Below are 17,917 nucleotides of genomic sequence, written 5' to 3'. Positions count from 1 at the left end.
AAACCCACACCCCCTGCATTGGAAGGCGAAGTCTTAACCACTGGACCACCAGGGAAGTCCCTCATAGCACTGCTTTTGAGACCAGATAATTGAGATAATGATGATGAGACTGTTGGACCCTCTTAAAATTCTTGCTGGACTATGTTACCAGTGGCTAGCACAGCCCCGCGCTGCACGAAGCACCCTCCCCATCTCAGCACCACTGGAAAAACAGGCCTGAACAAAAAGTAACAGGTCAGGGATAATTTCCAAGGCAGGGATGGAGAGCCAGAGGTGGGGGCAGGTGGGGATTACATTAAGATCTTTAGACCTTGAGGCCATCATCTGTTGTCTCCGCTGAATTAGCTCTGAGTTGCAGATTCACAGCTGGTGAACCACTTCCTTCTGTGTGAAACGTTCTGGTTTGACCAAAAGATGATAAAGACAGAGCCTGTAATAGCTGCACCCAGTGCCTGGTGTGGACGTGACACAAAGGCGCACACTTTTGCCCTTGTAGAGTACAAATGTTTTTCCTCTCTTTCTGTGCCCAACTAGCTCGGAGATTTACACCCTGCACTTTGGCTGCTGGGCTGCAGCCATCACAAGCCTTAAACGGCAGCACAGTGAAACTGCCATCCACACAGAATCAACCAAACAAGAGTTAATAACAAAGACCTAGATTTAAAGAAAGAAAGAAAAAGAAACCCAAAGCAAGGACAGTCAGACACCTAAATGAGGAAAAGACAGGACTTTACAGCATGCAAAAACAAGGTCTCTGTCCAAAGCAAGAGAGAAGGTGCAGATTTGGGGGTGAGAGCTCCTGAGTCGTGGCTGACCTGAGTGAACCCTAGTACAAGCAGGTTCCCCCCCTCTAGCCCCAAGGAGTTGAAGCTGTATATGAAAGGAAAGCTGCAATTAGGCATTTTAAAATAGGAATCCTGAGCTAGCCCCTGACACTTTTCCCCATGTGCCCCTCCCCGACCTATCCTTACAGACAAGCAAGTCCCAAGGGAAAACTTTTAACAGCCTCTAAGACAACTGCTCAGAAGCACTGGCTTTTACCTCCTCGCAAGCTCGCCTGAGGGATGCTTGATGCTGCTGGTTCTTTAAAACCCCAGAGCAGGTAGAAGGAAGGACACACCTGCATCACGCTGAGGTCACTGTGCAAAGTCTATTTAGAACCTCAGTGCAGGCTTTTTTTTTTTTTTTTAAAGAATGTACTTCAGGCTTTCTAACCTTCAAATGGGAAAACCTAATTTTCCAGGAACCTACCTATTTTGAACAGAGATAGCTATCTAGTTTCAAGGAAATGACTTCCTCCTGCTCCTTTTAATAGCCATCTTGGAGGACTGCACTCTGAGAAGTCTATTGGCCCAGAGGAGAAAGGAAATTGGCTTCTGCCACAGAGCCGACTCTACACTGCCTTGGGGACCAATTCTGGCGGCCTTCCTCACACAATTCATATTTTATCTTTGGAAAGCTGTCAGGCTCTGTAACGTCTAGAGCAGGATTTCTCAACCTTGGCACTACTGACATTTGGGTACCTCACTGCTATGGGGACCGTCCTGTGCACTGCAGGGTGTTTGGCACCATCCCTGGTCTCCACCCACTAGATGCCAGTGGCATCTCCCCAGTTGTGATAACCAAGCATCTCTAGACATTGCCTAATGTCCCCCAGTTAAGAACCATTGGTCTAGATAGATAGTCTGAAGTCCAGGACGGTCATTATTATGAAAGGAGCTGCCTGGAAGGACAGGACCAATGGCGATCTGTACCTGTCCCTCCGAGTTTGCTTCTCGAGCTTCCTCTGTGGGGGATTAAAGACAACAGCCCTCAGTGTTTACCTGAGCGTCTTCCAGCTCACTCTGCAGGGCCCTTCTGGCTGACGCTGCTTCTTTTTCTTCCTTTCTTGCATGCACGAGGGCCTCCTCTAATTGCCGAGTTTCTCCCTGCAATGAAACACGGGGTCAGCGTACACTCAGATGTGTGCTATGCCTAGGAAGCTGACTTGGTGGCATGAAAGGCATGCAGGGGACATCCACAGACACAGCCAGCAGAGGCTGCAGCCACAGTGCACCTGCCATGGGCCCACGACAGCACACAACAGCCACACAGATGTGTACGCCTGTCTGCAGCTCCCTACTTAACCCGAGGTCAACATCCACTTCAATCATCTGAGATGATTTTTGGGAAAATACAAATATCCACCCTTAGCACCGGAGCTTCGGAAACAACAGGTATTGAATGGACTCAAGCACACAGTTTCAGAAAAGCTTTTCAGGTGATTCTGATGGATGACCATTTGGGGAACCTCTGTGAGCATACACCCCCACTTTACATTTCTCCTGTCCCTTTTTGTTGTCAGCTGCCCTTTCTCACAGCCGTCAGGACGTGTCTCTTGCTAACAGCCTCCCACTTCTAGAGATCTGGCAAACCAGATAATTGGTTTGTTAAGACTTGCGTGACTTCAGAAACCGTCAACCAACTGTTAAAAAAAGAATAGACAGTCACGAGTGAGAACGGGCCCGACGGTAGTGTTAAGACGGCCTTTTTGGGTGTTCGGAGGCCTCTGCTCAGTGTCGAAAGGTTGAGCGCATCTTATGTCTGGGCAAACGGGGACTCCTGTGCCTGTACCTGTGCTTCCCACCCTGACTCCGTCAGCCCCGTTCCAGGCAGCTCTAGATGCCCATCTCTCATTAGTGCCACGCAGAGGAACAAAAGCGATGGGTTACAGAGAGGAGATGATCACGCTTGCCTTGACCTTTCCTACTCCATTATGATAATAAATCCCTTTCTGCTCCTCCAGTCGCTCACACAGGAAAGAAGGATCCGGCACTGCCCAGCCTGGGCTCGGGGTCCAGCGAGCCTCACCTGGTACTTCTTGAGCATTTCCTTCGCTTTGGCCTCGTCACCCTGCAGGTCAGCAACCTGCCTCTGAAGCCGAGCGGCAGTGCGCTCCAGCTCTTGGATGCTTCCCCGCAGCTTCTCGTTCTCTTCCTGCAGAGCCTTAGCGCGCATCTCAGCCCCGACCTGGGTTTGCTCTGCGGTGCTGCTCCGACTGGCCAGGACCTCGATGTTCTGTTAAAGACATGGAACAGGTGAGCATGGGAACCAGGGTCAAGGCACAGCTGCCAGCTTCGTGGATGGCTGGCATTTATTAAAACCCACTACGTGCTGGGCACCGTGCTAAGCCAGGGATCGGCACACGACAGCCTGTTATTAAAAATAAAGTGTTACTGGAACACTGCCACGCCCATTCGGGGGCACACTGTCCACAGCCACTTTCGTGCTACAAAAGCTGTGTCAGGACTTGTGGCCAAAGCCTAAAACATTTGCTATCTGGCTCTTTACAGAAAAGTTTTGCCGACCCTTGCCTGTGTCAAGTCCTTGACATGAAATTTCAACCTTTTAACAACTCTAGGAGGTAGAAACTATTCTTATCACCATTTTAAAGACAAAGAAACTGGCACTTGGGTAGACTGAAGAACTCGTCCAAGTTCAGGTGGGAGAAAATGCATTCGGGCAGACCGAATCCAGAACCTGTTCTTATAACCACTGATGAGTTCGCTTTCCTGACCCCTCACCACGTGCAGGGCCTCTTAGTAGAAGCTCTTGATGAAGGGCAATTTCTGCTTATAGGGTTTTTTTAAAAATGTCTAACACAAAATGGAAATTAAAAAATTTGCTTAAATTATGGTACAGTTCACGGTGCAAACTCTAAGTACTACCATCTGAAAATGAGCGTGTGCCGCACACAATCCGTAACAGAAAGGAATGGCGACAATTACAGGATGACTACTGTTAATTCCAGATGTCACGTAGGCGTTTTATTTTTTGGCTCAGCATCTTAAAAGTGATGGTAAGTGGCCTTGTCCAGAATTCCACCTCTCCCAGCAGACCTCTCATCTTCTATTTCTCCACTACTACAAAGATGACAAAACCAGTAAACCCAGTGCTTACAAAACAGTGCTGCAGATGCCTTCAAGGAAAGGAAGGCCCAGGCAAGGCAAGATTTGGCTTCGAAGGCTATGTCACAGCCCACTTGGGAGAGCTATCTGCCGAAATCACTTGCTTGCATAGCCTTTCAGAAAGATCTTTAAATCCTGTAATAGTACAGGAAGCTGTATTATCCTGAACTTAACCAATTTGAGAGTTTCAGAAACCAGAGCATCTTTTCACAACCCAAATGTTCCATTTAATTCTATCCATCTGGGAAAGCTCATCAGAGTCAAGCTACTGAGTCAGAACAAGGTTGGCGGGCATTGCTAGGAGAACACTATGGTGCCCAACAGCTGGGATTTCTCTATTACTATTTGCACATATCATCTTCTACCGAAACCAGCAAGATGACTGAGGAGAAATAAAGTGTGGTTGAAAACCTGAGGAGGGATCTAAAGAATCCAGTAACTGGTCAGACCAGGGAAAGCAAGAGAAAAGTCCAGATTGTCCATTCCTGCCCTAACTTTCCCATTAAGAGATAAGAAACTACAAAGCTACAGTTATCAAGTGGTACTCAAATAAGGATACACACGTAGTTCAATGGCATAGAACTGGGTGTCTAAAAATAAACCCAATATTTACAGTCAATTGATTCTCAACAAGGGAGCCAAGATAGTTCAAGTGGGAAAAGAAGAGTCTTCAACAAAATGGTGCTGGGACTACTGGATATCCAAATGCAAAAGAATGAAATTAGATCCTTTCCTTACGCCACACACAAAAATTAACTCAAAATGGATCATAGACCTAAATGTAAGATCTACAACTATAAATCTCTTCTAAAAGAAAACACTGGAGCAAATATCGTGAGCTTGAGTTACGCAAGGCTTCTTAGATACAATACCAAAAGCATAAGTGACAAAAGAAAAAATAGATAAATTAGATTTCATCAAAATCAAAAACTTCTGTGCTAATGATACCAACGAGAAGGTGAAAAGACAACCCAAAGAATGAGAGAAAGTATTTACAAATCATATATCTCATAAAGGACCCATATCTAGAATATATAAAGAATTCTTCAACTCAATAATAAAAAGATAACCCAGTTTTTTTTTTAATGGGCAAAGAATCTGAATAGACGTCTTTCAAAGAAGATATACAAAAGTCCAACAAGCACATGAGAAGATGCTCAACGTCATTAGTTATTAGGGAAATGCAAATCAAAACCATAACAAGCCACTTCACACCCACTAGGACGGCTATAATCAAAAAGACAGACAACAGTTAGTGTTGGGGAGGATGCAGAGAAATCAGAACCCTCACACACCGCTGGTGAGAATGCAAAATGGTGCAGCCACTTTGGAAAACATTTTGAAAGTTCCTCAAAAGTTTAAACAGAGTTATCATAAGACACAGGAATTCCACTCCTAAGTATGTACCTCAGAGAAATGAAAACATATGGCCACACAAAAACTTGTGCAAAAACTCCACAGCAGTATTATTCAAGGTAGCCAAAAAGTGGAAACAACCCAAATGCTCATCAACTGGTGAACGGGTAAACAAAACGTGGTCTGTCCATACAATGGACTATTATTTGGCCCTAAAAAGGAATGAAGTAGTGATACATGCTACAACATGGGTGAAGCTTGAAAACATTATGCTAAGTGAAAGAAGTCATTCATAAAAGGCCACATACTGACATTTATATAAAATGTCTACAGTAGGCACGTATATAGAGACGGAAAATAGATTTGTGGTTGCGTAGGGCTGAGGGGAATGAGAAGATTGGGAGATGACAGCTAAAGGGTACAGGGTTTGGGATTAAAATATACACACTACTATATACAAAACAGATAACCAACAAGGACCTACTGTATAGCACAGGGAACTATACCCAATCTCTCTTAACAACCTATAATGGAAAAGAATCTGAAAAAGAATATAACTGAATCACTTTGCTGTATACCTGAAACTAACACAACATTGTAAATCAACTATTTCAACAAAAATTTTTAAAAAGTCATGATGTGATACATAAAAAGTTAAACAGTATAAAGTGTATGATCCTGTTTTTTAAATAAACATTGAGATATATATATATATAATTTGTAAAAAAAAAAAAAAAAGAGTACAGGGTTTCTTTTTGAGGTGATGAAAATGTTCTAAAATTAACTGTAGCGATGGTTGCAGAACTCTGTGAACATACTAAAAGCCATTGGTTTTGCACTTTAAATAGTTGAATTGTATGTTAAGTATCTCAATACAGCTGAGTTTTAAAAGAGGATAAAAGGACAAAGGAAACCCAGAGGCTGAGGCGGACGGAGGGGATGGAGGAGCTGAGGCCCACCGAGGTACTGGTGAGAACAAGAGACTAAAGACATTTGCCTAAATCTTCTGGTAAAGCGAAGAACACTTCCACGTGCAGTCAGTGATCTTTCATTCACCCAGAAATCTCAGGAGGAGCAAGGATTCTGAAAACCAGATCTGGTTTAAGCTGCATTTGGGCCTACCTGGCACCCTGACATGCTAGATGAAGGACCCTGTGCCGTGTTTTGATGTTTAGAACTTGGTATCTTCTCTGTTTGGAAGTTGCAGGGCACATTCTGAGTCCATCTGTCTCAGGAGGATGGACGAGGCAGCTTGTCACTCAGCTGCTAGTGGCAGGGTCTGCTCCAATCCCAGCTCTCAATCTCACAGGCTGAGTGTGACTCTACGGGAGCTTGTATGTGTTGAGACACTTAGTCCTGTTTTGACTATTTGTAAAACGATAATACGTTTTGCTCTATGTCTTCATAGTGTGGTAAACCACATTGCGTTTACAAATAAATTTAACTTAAGCCTCCATTGGCAAACCTTTCCAGAGCGGCTCCCCTGTTCCTGTCCCCACCCCACCCCACACCCCCAGTCCACTATTTCATGTAAAGCCCATAGGATAACCTTGCTCTTCCTGAAACCGTACCGAATTCACTTGCAGCAGTGCTGGAACCTAAAAGAATAAAAGTCATATCCCTTTGTTCAAGGCAAGTTCTTCTCCATGACTTGTCAGCACAGAAAACTGGTCTAGCGGGACTCCAAAAGCTCTTCCAACTCTGAACTTTGAACTATGCACCACCTTTTCCAAATGCTTAAGTTTGTATCTCATGACTGTGGCAAAGGCAGGAGAACTCTAGGAGGACCAGAGCTGGTAAAGATCTACTCTGACAGGTCACTGGGGACAAACGCTGCTGACCTCACTTAATTAATTGCTGGTACTTCATTTCTGTGATGTTTTGATCTTAAGTGTTGTACATCACAGCAAGACTAGGGAGGATGTCCCATCATAAATAAAAACCAAAGAGCACACACTTCCTAACAATTCATTTAGCCAGATCACACCCCCTATGTAATATCTATTTGTAAAAAAGATCACATGGATGTGTCTTTTAATATCTTACCTATTATTCATTCGTACAAGCAGTCAGAAATAGTTAACAAAAATCAATTCCAAATTCCACTCCAAAAGGTCGGAAACACTACCCTAGGTCATCACCACAAAGGCAAAAGTAGCGGATGTGCTACGTTCTCTTGTTTTTCAAGATTGGACCATCCCTTAAAATTGCCCTGAGATCATTTCTTCACCTGTATGTACTTTGTTACACAGGAAACTGGTAACACTGGCTGGCTGTGAAGAAGGGAACTGGGGCTATGGAAAGCAGCAGAGAGAGGTATTCCATTGCAAGCCCTCTTGTGAGGATTTAAATGGTGAACTATGAAATTCAAGAAGTATTAAAAATGTTTAAATAAATATACATTTTTGTGGAAAAGACTGACTACCAATGGGCACAGGCACTTGGAGGACAACCATCTCCCCAACCCAGTTCTCACCTCCTCCGGGCTCCAGAAACCCTTCCCCAGCATATTCACGGATACCTCTGGGCCACGAAAGATAGCAGAGCGGGAGCCGGGGAGCAGCTGTACAAACAGAGCAGAGCACCAACTCTCCCACGCTGGTTTACATAGTTAAGAAATTCCTTTTCACCACATATAGCTGGGAGAGTGGAAAAGGCCCAGATGGCCCGGGACGTGCACTTACATGAGTGCTTCTCCAAATTTTCCACCCAAGCAACCTTAAAGGCAGAGAAGTCCAATGCGGGGTGGTGAGAGACACCCAAGCGACCACAAAGAACTGTTTCCAAGGCTTGGGTTTCTCCATCAAAAATGCATGCACGCTTTGCAGTCGACACTTATAACTTTCATTCCACCCCATGTCTCTTTTTATATCCAAATACTGTCCTTGGTGTTCCAGGAAGATGGGCCATTTCTACCCTGTAGCTTTGGCAAGCACTCTCCTCCCCACACACCCGGCACACGTACACATTATCTCAGCCTGGATAAAAGGCATAAATCACCTCAAGAATGGAATTCTCAGTTTTAATTCTAAAAATGTGCATCTAGGAGTGTAGAGGAAGGGGCAGAGGGTGCGGCAGTTCGTCCACCAGATTAGACTCAGATCCAGGCTGTGCCTCTTTCTGGGCCCCTTCACTGGGCCTGGCCTCAGAGAGCCTTAGTTTCCTCATTTGTAAAAGAGGGATGAAGTTACCTACCCACACCACTGTAAATATCTAGTTAAACGAGGCAATGACTCTCGTTGCTGATATTGCTATTAATGACCAAGCCAACGAGACCCAGGCGTATTTCTCACAAGGTCAGGACTTTGCCCAGCTTACCTACTACGGTTCTAAATCCTCAAACCTGGCTTTAGACTATAACTTGCCCATTTTTTTTTTTAAATTATTTATTTATTTATTTATGGCTGTGTTGGGTCTTCGTTTCTGTGCGAGGGCTTTCTCCAGTTGCGGCAAGTGGGGGCCACTCTTCATTGCGGTGCGCGGGCCTCTCACTATCGCGGCCTCTCTTGTTGCGGAGCACAGGCTCCAGACGCGCAGGCTCAGTAGTTGTGGCTCACGGGCCCAGTTGCTCCGCGGCATGTGGGATCTTCCTAGACCAGGGCTCGAACCCGTGTCCCCTGCATTGGCAGGCAGATTCTCAACCACCGCGCCACCGGGGAAGCCCCAACTTGCCCATTTTTACCAGCTCAGTATCAAGCCTAGATTTCTCAAAAGAGAGAAACAAGATCTTTAACAGTCTTTCCAGGGCAACTGTACTGTCCAAATTTTACATGACCCCTTATTTTAAGGGCAAGTCACGTTTCTTGGTTGGGTAATTCATTAAAAATTCAGCCTCATTTCCCAATCAAGGATGGTCTGGCAAACTGATGGCAACTAAGAAAATTCTTCCAAAACAGACAAACAGCATGTTTCAACGTGCTGAATTGCTGAATTCCCACTACTTCTGAAATAGTTGACTTTTAACCATATGCTCCAATTACTGATATAAAAGGGGGGTTGGAGGAGGAATACATAATTGTTATCACAAAAGAAAAAGCAAAACCCCAGTCTTTGCCTGGTACCACCATTCATTGCAAATAATGACTTGCTTACAAGCTGGCACATTTTCATTCGTTAACGCCCACACTTAGAAATGTTCACACTGTCACCTGGGGCCAGGGGAAACTTTTATCCATGACAAACACAAAACTCCCCAACAGCGCCACAAATGGCCACGTCTAGGTGTTTTTCCTCACCCAAAGGTACTGATGCACTTCCCCCGAGCACAGAGCAGACACCTCGGACAGGCTCACTCCTGACGGATGCAAAGTAACCGCACAGGACGAGGCCCTCCTGGCTTGTCCTAATGCAGACCCACCGCATAAGATGTATCAGGCTTTACTAATTAACAGGGCCTCTTCTCGCAGCCAGTTTTTGTTTCTTTTCTGTCTCGCTTTTTTGCTGAATGAGGGAAAACAGCTGAGGCGTGGAGGCCAGGAGGCCAGAGAATGGAATGCTGGCTCGTTGGTTCCGTGTCACCAGCTACTCCCACCCTCCAGCGAGTGAGGCTGCAGGAGCTCAGCTGACGGGTGCCCGAAGGGTCCCCGATGCCAGGTCATCTGCTGGGAGGTCACCACCTTTCCACAGCACGGCTGCGGACATCTCTTTCTTGCCCACAGTGCGGACCGGGGTCACAAATGATGAGTCCCTTTCTCACTCTGAATGTATGGAGAACCAGGTCCCCTGTATTACGGTTTCAGCTAACCCCTTACTTGAGCAACAGTAAACTATGGAGGAAAAGAAATAGCATCTATTTTAGTCATAAACTGCTCTTTCCCTAGTTACCTACGAATTTCACCGGCATGAGGCCTCTGAGCCAGGACTTCTCACATTTTAATGAGCACAGGATTCACCTGGGGATCTCTTAAATGCTCATTCTGACTCAGGAAGAACAAAGGCCGGGGCTCTGTGTTTCTAACAAGCTCCCAGGTGGTACCAGCGACGCCGGTCTGTGGGTCCCACTGTGAGGAGTGAGGTCCAGACTGAGGAGAGGCTGCTCCGACCTCAGGGCCCTCCCGCAGACGTTCACAGCTCAGGTCCCCACTCTCCAAGTCCTTTATGCTTCTTGACATGACTCCAGTTCCTGGGATGGGGTGTCAGGCAGCTTGGGTGCCACTGCAGGCTGTGCAGTCAGCTCACACTGTGATCTATGCAAACCCGTGACCCCTCTGAACTCAATTCACATCCTTAAAGAAAACGTAATAGGTATTACTTGCTCTAAATGGGTCAGAAACCGCCACCACCCCGAGAGAGATACGAGAGCTTCAAAAAGCTGAGATCCCTGCAATAATGTAAAGTAATGGGTTTCTCCTTCCTCTTTTTTGACCGCCTACTTACCATTTTTTGGTGAAAGTGGGGTTGAGCCATTGAAAAACATCATTTTAAAATCCCTACTCTAAGAGCTACATCAGGGTTTCCAAAAATTCTCTCACTGTATTTCCCAAATGCCAACACCATTTTTTCCCAACATATCTGTAGTTCAGAACTGAACTGGTCACACAGTTATCTCATTGATAAGCTCTGTTTGTTTGTGGCAACGGAGTAGTGTGTGAGGAAGATGGGAATAGATGTGGCAAAGGAAATAGGAAAGGAGAGTCCACTCGTTACCAAAACCCTACATATTTTCGAGGAAGAGTTGATTCCAAAGTCAGAATAGTGGAAGTATTCAATTTCCTTTTGTTAGAAGATGTGGATTCTGGACTAGACTCTGCTAATAATTTACTATGTGATGACCTCAAGCAAGTCACTTAACTTCCATCTGCCCTCACTCTCCTCCTCTGTAACATGAAATGGTCAGTCTAGCTAATTTCAATGTCCCTGCCAGCTCTAAAGGCTGGGATGTCTGGGATTTAGAATGAACTTGAAGAAATTGGGCAGTATTAGGCAACCATTAAACTAAGAATTCCAGAGGTTTTACCCCTATAACATCGTACTTAAACTTCATTTTCGAATGCTGTCAGCTAAACTCAGATGGTTTTTTACCAATGTCCTTGCCATGGTATCTAGGGCTGAGGACCACATCTAAAGACCAACTTTCTGCCACAGAGGAAGGCTTTATTAGCTCATTCTCTCTCCACAGTCACCAACTTGCCAGAACTCACTGAGTTGGAAAGTTATCATGCTTAATGAAGATTTTGTTTACATCCTGTTTTTTCATTGCCCTGGTGGTGATTTTCCTGCTTACAAAACCACATAAAAGATACTCCCTTTTAATCATATTCAATTATCCAGTTTTTCCTATAGTAACTTGGTGATTATATAGGCTAAAAATATCATTGGTTTCTTCACAATGTCCTTGTGAAGTAAGTCAAAACATTTCCCTTTAAATGGTTAAGAAACCAGCAAAGATTTACTCTCAGAGTGGCCTGTAGTTCACACATAGGTTCAAGACAAAAACTGTGCTAATAAAATGACTCACGCTTGCTCACAGAATCCATTCGACAAAGGTTATTATTTAAGCCACACAACAAACCTATAGAGATACCCAACATGCGAATAAAAATACCCTGCACACAAATAGGTCAAGCCATTTCCCCAAGAGGCAACATGCTCAATAATAGTTCAGGCCTTAACATACGGTGATTCCAGTGACACGAAACACCTACAATAGGCAGAGACACAGAGAAAGGAAGTAGACTCGTGGTTGCCAGGGGGAATGGGAAAGGGGGGAGTTTGGATGTAAGGGGCTTTGTTTGGGAGTGATGGACATGTTTTGGACTTGGACAGTGGTGGTGGTTGCCCAACCTTGAGAATATATAAACACCAGTGAATTGTACACTTTATAAAATGGTGGAAACAGTGAATTTTACATTATGCGACTATTATCTCTAAAAACAAAACAAAACAAGCGTTCAGGCCTTGGAGTTGGCCGACCTGAACTAGCCTCGCTTGTTTGCCTCTAAGGCTTGGTTTTCCCTATTGTTCTAATAATGAATGGAGACGTTATGCTGAGCACGTAGCAATGTTTCAGGCACACCATAAGATGACGACAATGGATGACAGCTACATATAAGGTCATGTAGCCCAAAGTCACAAACCAGGACTTGCACCCAGCTCTCCAGCTCGTCTCTGACCTCTGCTACTTGCTACCAGCTTCTTCTGAGTGAGGCAGCAACTTCAGGGGAGATTTCCCACAGTCAGCCAGACAAGGGAAAAGGAAGCTCCACACTTGCCAACTGGGGGCTTCAGCTATGTCCACACACTCACCCAGATTTAAACGGGGGGTGAGGGGGGGAATACACACCCTTGTACCATAAAAACAGCATCTCAAGAGTTTCTCTGAAACAGAGCCCTGGGTTACAGACTTTTACTTATGCTTCTTTTACTTATTTTTTTACTCCATTCCTTAAAAATCCTTACAAAAATTTCCCCAGTGTCCCTGGGTCTCATCTCAGTGTCCAGGAGGTTAAAAAAGCCTCACATCACAGGTGTGAGACACCATTTCCTTCACCATGAGGGCCCACAGTCTATGCTGATCTTGTGACCAGCATGTAAAAGTTCTGTTTATGGAACCCGACATCCCCCCACGGTGCAGTCAGCCCTTCAAGGAGCTGCTGGCTGGCAGAAAGGACACCACCCGGACGATGTCATGAGTCCAGAGCTCTGTGTCACCAGAAAAATACTGGGGGGACGGGGCAGGAAAAAAGCAGGGGTCGGACACAGAACAAACAATTTCACAAACCATTAAAATCAGCTTGCTGTCGGCACACACACGTCCAACAGGTTGAACAGGATTTCTCAAGACAGATGATAAACAAGCAGGTTCTCCACAGCAGTTCTGCCTACTGGGGAGCTGTGCGGACGCCTCCAAGATAAACCAAGGCTCAACCTGGAAGCCAACAGGCCTTAACTGAGTCCACAGGTCTCCGCTGTTTCCTTCTCAGAAATCTCATTTGCGAAAGCTGATCCTTCAACTTTTCCGTTTTGTTGCTACCATATTTCCATAAATGCTGAAACGATCAACCCTAAGTTGCAGAAATCATTCCATTTAAAAAATTTAAAGAGAAATTCTCAGACCAAGAACTCTTAATCTCATGACCATTTCCATTAGCGCCCCTTTGCACCCCCAAATCAGACCAATTTCCATACAGAAAATTGTCAGCTTTTCCTTTCGTCCCCCTGCCTCCATGGCTGCAGGAACAATGATAACAGGGGCTGGAGAAAGAAAATCTGGACTGACCTCATGTTTGGGATGGAAGAGGCTGGACCAATACTCTCACCAAGGTTTTGAGGCTGGTTCCCACCATCTCCAGGGTTCAGACATACAACAAGGGTGACCTTTATTTATTTCCTCCTTCAAAGATGTAGGCTGTTCCCTGGGACAGAGTTGAGCAGACTGATCTCTTGCAAAAGCCCATGAGCGGTCTCCAGCCCCCTCCTTGCAGGCCAGTCTGCTGGGGTCAGCGGCTAGCTCTAACTGCCAGGCAAAGGGAACAGAGCCAGAAATAGTAATGTCCTAATCCAGGGATGGTCACCCATGCATTCTGAGGTCATGTCCAAGTCACAATTTCTCAGAATCACAGTTTGGTTTTTTAAAAACCGGGGTGGTGTTACATCCATTCACTGCATGGGTCAAGAAAAATGAAGGATGATACTGTCAAGTGTCAAAACACTAGTCACTACATAAACAGCAAACGGTGTCCAAGAAGGAATTAGTATGTACCACCCAGAAGTTATAGAACATACATTGCAGATTTCCTTCTAGACAGAGGCCCTGAAGGAGGCATGGTGACTCTTTGGCCTCCGTCCCCTTGGACTGTTTCCCAACCACAGCTGTTGGCAGGACTCTCACTCAATCCCTCCGTTTCTGAATAAAGGGAGAAACAAATGTCACCTATCCTTTCAGAAGAGCTGGGAGAGACAGAGGGGAAGGATGGAATCACCAAGTCTGATCAAAGACCTACCCCAGGACTGCTCGAGGGCCAAGTCCCATTGTTTCTTTTTTTTTAAAAAGGCCATTTTGGGCACCTATCATTGAGGCCCCATAAATCACCATGGTGGTCACTGGTGCTTCTCCCCTCCAGGCACATGTACGATTGTGCTTACCTGTCTCCTTGAAGTCAGGTGTGGCCTTATGACTAGCTTTGGCCAATGAAATGTGAGTGCAAGTAAGATGTGTCATATCCAGGTACAAGCTCTGAGAGCCACTTAGTGTCACCATCCGCTCCTCCCACCGCTTCATCCCAAAGAGCCAGTGGGGCTGTAACAAGGAAAGAGCACGGCCTCCAGAGTCAGGCAGTCTTGGGTTCAAATCTAGACTCAGCCACCTACTAGCCACATGACTCCAAGCCCGTCAATTACCCTTTACTGAGCTTCAATTTCCTCAACTTTGAAATAGCAATTATATCACCACGCAGAGACATGGGTGGGGGGTCGGGCTCGGGGAGTTAAAGGTAGTGAATGTAAAGTGTGCAGCGCGTGGCCAGGCAGATGGTGTGTGCTAAAGAAACAGTGGTGACTGTAGTGACCTTCGCCATTATCTTCACCCTGCTTTGGTCGCTTACCAGCTGTGGAACTAGAGCCTCTGCTTCCTGCTCTGCAAATGGGGAAGTAATGCTGTGCCCACTCTCAGGGTGGCTGCAAGGGCTCGTGTGAGAGCGTCTGTGGGAGCCGCCAGCACGATGTTGCTCAGGAAGTGAGATACCCACCAGCCCCCCTACTCTAAGCCCTTTATCCTGCCTGTCCTGAGCGAGTCCTGGAGCACCAAGGGCCAGTGAAGCTGCACCCCACGCACACGGAGGGCCCAGTCCTGAGGGACTGCCCCTCCACCCTGGGTTCCAGGTTGCCTTCCACGCCCCATCTGACCAGAAGCCTACTCTCCCATCCCCAGCCAAGTCACTGGCTGCCATTTACTGGACCACAAGCACCGCTGTGCACAGGGACCCTGACTCCGGGGACTCAGCACACCAACCTGACCCCCGAGATACCCACACCAGCCTGGGCGATCCATCAGTTTGCGAGACCCCCTGGATAGTATTTGCAGAGATCTGGCCCATCCCTGGGGCCAGCTCTGCAGGAGTGAGGGGAGGTCCTCGCCAGGGGTCCTACTGACCTACTACTGAGGATCCAGAGAGCCGGGAGGCTGCTCCCAACCCCAGCTCTGACGGCACATTCCAGCGAGGCTCTGAGGAGTAATCCACCTCACATCTAGGGAAATCTGCCACTTGCCCCAGACCCTGGCCAAACACTAAACGCATCCTGAACTGTGTGTCCTGAGGCGGTAGCTTAATGAAATACTATCACTGGTACTGGGGCATCCCAACTGACAGTGGCCCCCACTGAAGGAACGATGGAGGTAGGACGGGCAAGTGACCCAGTTCCAGGGCAGCCCTTCACTAGCTGTTCGGCCGGAGGCAAGTCACAACCTCTCTGAGCCATCCAACGTCAGGGGAGAAGGAAATAAAATTAACTTATTAATTGTATTTAAGCACTCAGCATCAATTGTCTACACTCAATAAATACACAAGTTGAACGAGGCACAGAGCCATTCGTGAAGAGTTTGAATCCCCACAAGAGTGTTAAACATGTTCACAACTGAAACATAAGTAGTAATCACGGCCTAAAGAAAGGGTCACGAGCCCAGTGGTCCATCTCTGTAATCAAGAATATGGCGCCCGCACGGCAGATAAAGGTTATTTTCTCTCTCTGGCCTACCAACGTTTCTATTTCGCCAGATAAGTTCAAACAGACCTGGATATTCATTCACTCATTCATATCTTATAAAGTGGTAGAATGTCAGCGCTGTTTGGTACACCAAGTTTCCCTGGTTCAAACCCCAATCTGAATTTCCAATATCCCCGCCTCCCATCTCTCTCCACCCTCATCATATCTTTGATAGATAAGCAGACATCCAGTCTCCGCTTCCTGGGGCTGGAAACCCACTATCTCTCAAAACAAGCCTTTCCATTTTCTCTCAGCTCTCAGCCATGGAAACGTCTCCTTCACGCTGAGCTGATAACTGCATTCCTACAATGTCACTGGGACCAACCAAGAAGGGCATAGTCCTTGCTCCAAATGACAGCCTCTCAAGCACTTGACGCCCTCATACCTCCTTCACCCCATCTTACCTTGTCTTTTGTTCTTTAGGCTAAACTTTCAAAGGCCCTTCTTCACCCACTGGGGTGCAGTATCAAGTACTCTTTCAAAGTGTGGGGCCCCAAACCAAAACAATACTCCCTGAAGAGTCTCGCCAGCTGTCGTCTTGATTACCAAGTACCCCAGGCTCCCAAGACAAAGTCTCCCAGCAAATAAAATAGATCCCTCACAGATACATGTCTGAATTGAGACCAAAGAGGAAACCTGGTTCCTGAACTTAAGTCCACAAGCTAAAGAAAACTTTGGCCACCTCGAGATCAACATCCATTAGACCCTTCCCAGGACCCGCGCTGTGAGTGATACTGCAGGGACCAACGATGACAGTAAGGGTGTCACTGCTGGGGTCCTCCTGTTCCCATCCTTTCTTCAGCTGCCAGCCCCTTTCCACTTCTGCCCACCAGGTCACCCCCAACATCCCTCTGGCTCTCATGCATTTGGAGCTCACCCTGTTGCCTCAACCCCATTCTCTTTGCTGGTGAGTTGTACCTTAACTCCTCTGGGGAAAAAAAGATCATGCTTTTTTCCTCCCACACTTCTCTCCCATGATAGCCCATCCCATTCCAGGGCTACGCCTGGGGAACTAGACCCAATTCCCCGCTGGCACCAGGTGAGCTGCAGTTGCATCCCACAGGACAACACTCTGGGCCAGGCAGGCATAATAACATCTACTGAGTGCTCACTCTATGCCTGGCACTGTGCCCACCCCATGGGCATCTCACTTAGTTCTTAAGTTACCCCCTCCTCATCCCTCCCAAGAGAGCTTCTGTTCAACCCTTTGTTTATAAGTGAGGAAAAGGAGACACTAAGCAGTTAAGTAACTTGCTTCGGTCTCAGGGCCAGTAAGCAGCAGAGCCAGGTACAATCCCAGGCATCCTGACTTGAGAGCCCAGCAGACTGACCACCAGCCAGTCAGCTCTTCACAGGCAGGGCCTGCACCTCACTCTGTGCCCCAGCCCAGCCACTGCCTGGCACACAGTACACTCACAATTCAAGTTTAGTGAATTCATTGGCTCTATATGTTTTTAAGTGTCTAAGTATATTTGAACATATCCAATGATGGTCACCAAATGCATACACTTTCCATGGCACATTTATTTGGTATTTTTTATCATCAACACACACGATTTCCACTTTGTCATGAGCTAGATCAACTTTTGTTATCTGGCCTGAGAACCCAACCTCAATTTATAACAATGTCTCCATGAGAAAGTTCTTTCAACTTCCAAACACCCTACCTAAAAATAAATTTTTAGCACCCTCCTTTCCTAAATTGAGTCCGCAGCTAGCAGATTCCTTCACTAGGGTGCTGTTTACCTTTGCATTACTAAGAGGTCTGTCCTGCCTGAAGTCTGCCTCACTTTGCTGCATCTCTGCCTCAGAAAAGATGCCTGAATCTCAAAGGAATGTGTGAATTGGACACTCCTCACATTTTTTTTTTTTTTTTTTTTTTTTACAAAGGCCCCATTTTCAATCCAAATTTT

General features: G+C 46.2%; 1 protein-coding gene across 2 annotated transcripts in view; it reads right to left on the bottom strand.

Moving 5' to 3' along the window:
* Positions 1 to 17,917, bottom strand: part of CGNL1 (cingulin like 1) — a 154,439-nt gene that overhangs the window by 30,218 nt on the left and 106,304 nt on the right. For both annotated transcript variants that reach the window (XM_082444984.1, XM_082444985.1), the window contains 2 exons: positions 2,851 to 3,057; positions 1,824 to 1,928 (listed from right to left, as the gene is read on the bottom strand). In XM_082444984.1, the coding sequence (XP_082301110.1) occupies positions 1,824 to 1,928; positions 2,851 to 3,057 (312 nt within the window). The remainder of the gene's footprint in view (positions 1 to 1,823; positions 1,929 to 2,850; positions 3,058 to 17,917) is intronic.

Source organism: Balaenoptera physalus (genome assembly GCF_965194825.1).
Source record: "Balaenoptera physalus genome assembly, chromosome: 2".
NCBI lineage: Eukaryota > Metazoa > Chordata > Mammalia > Artiodactyla > Balaenopteridae > Balaenoptera > Balaenoptera physalus.
The sequence above is the reverse complement of the archived record's forward strand: the minus strand, read 5'-3'. Positions and strand labels throughout refer to the sequence as shown.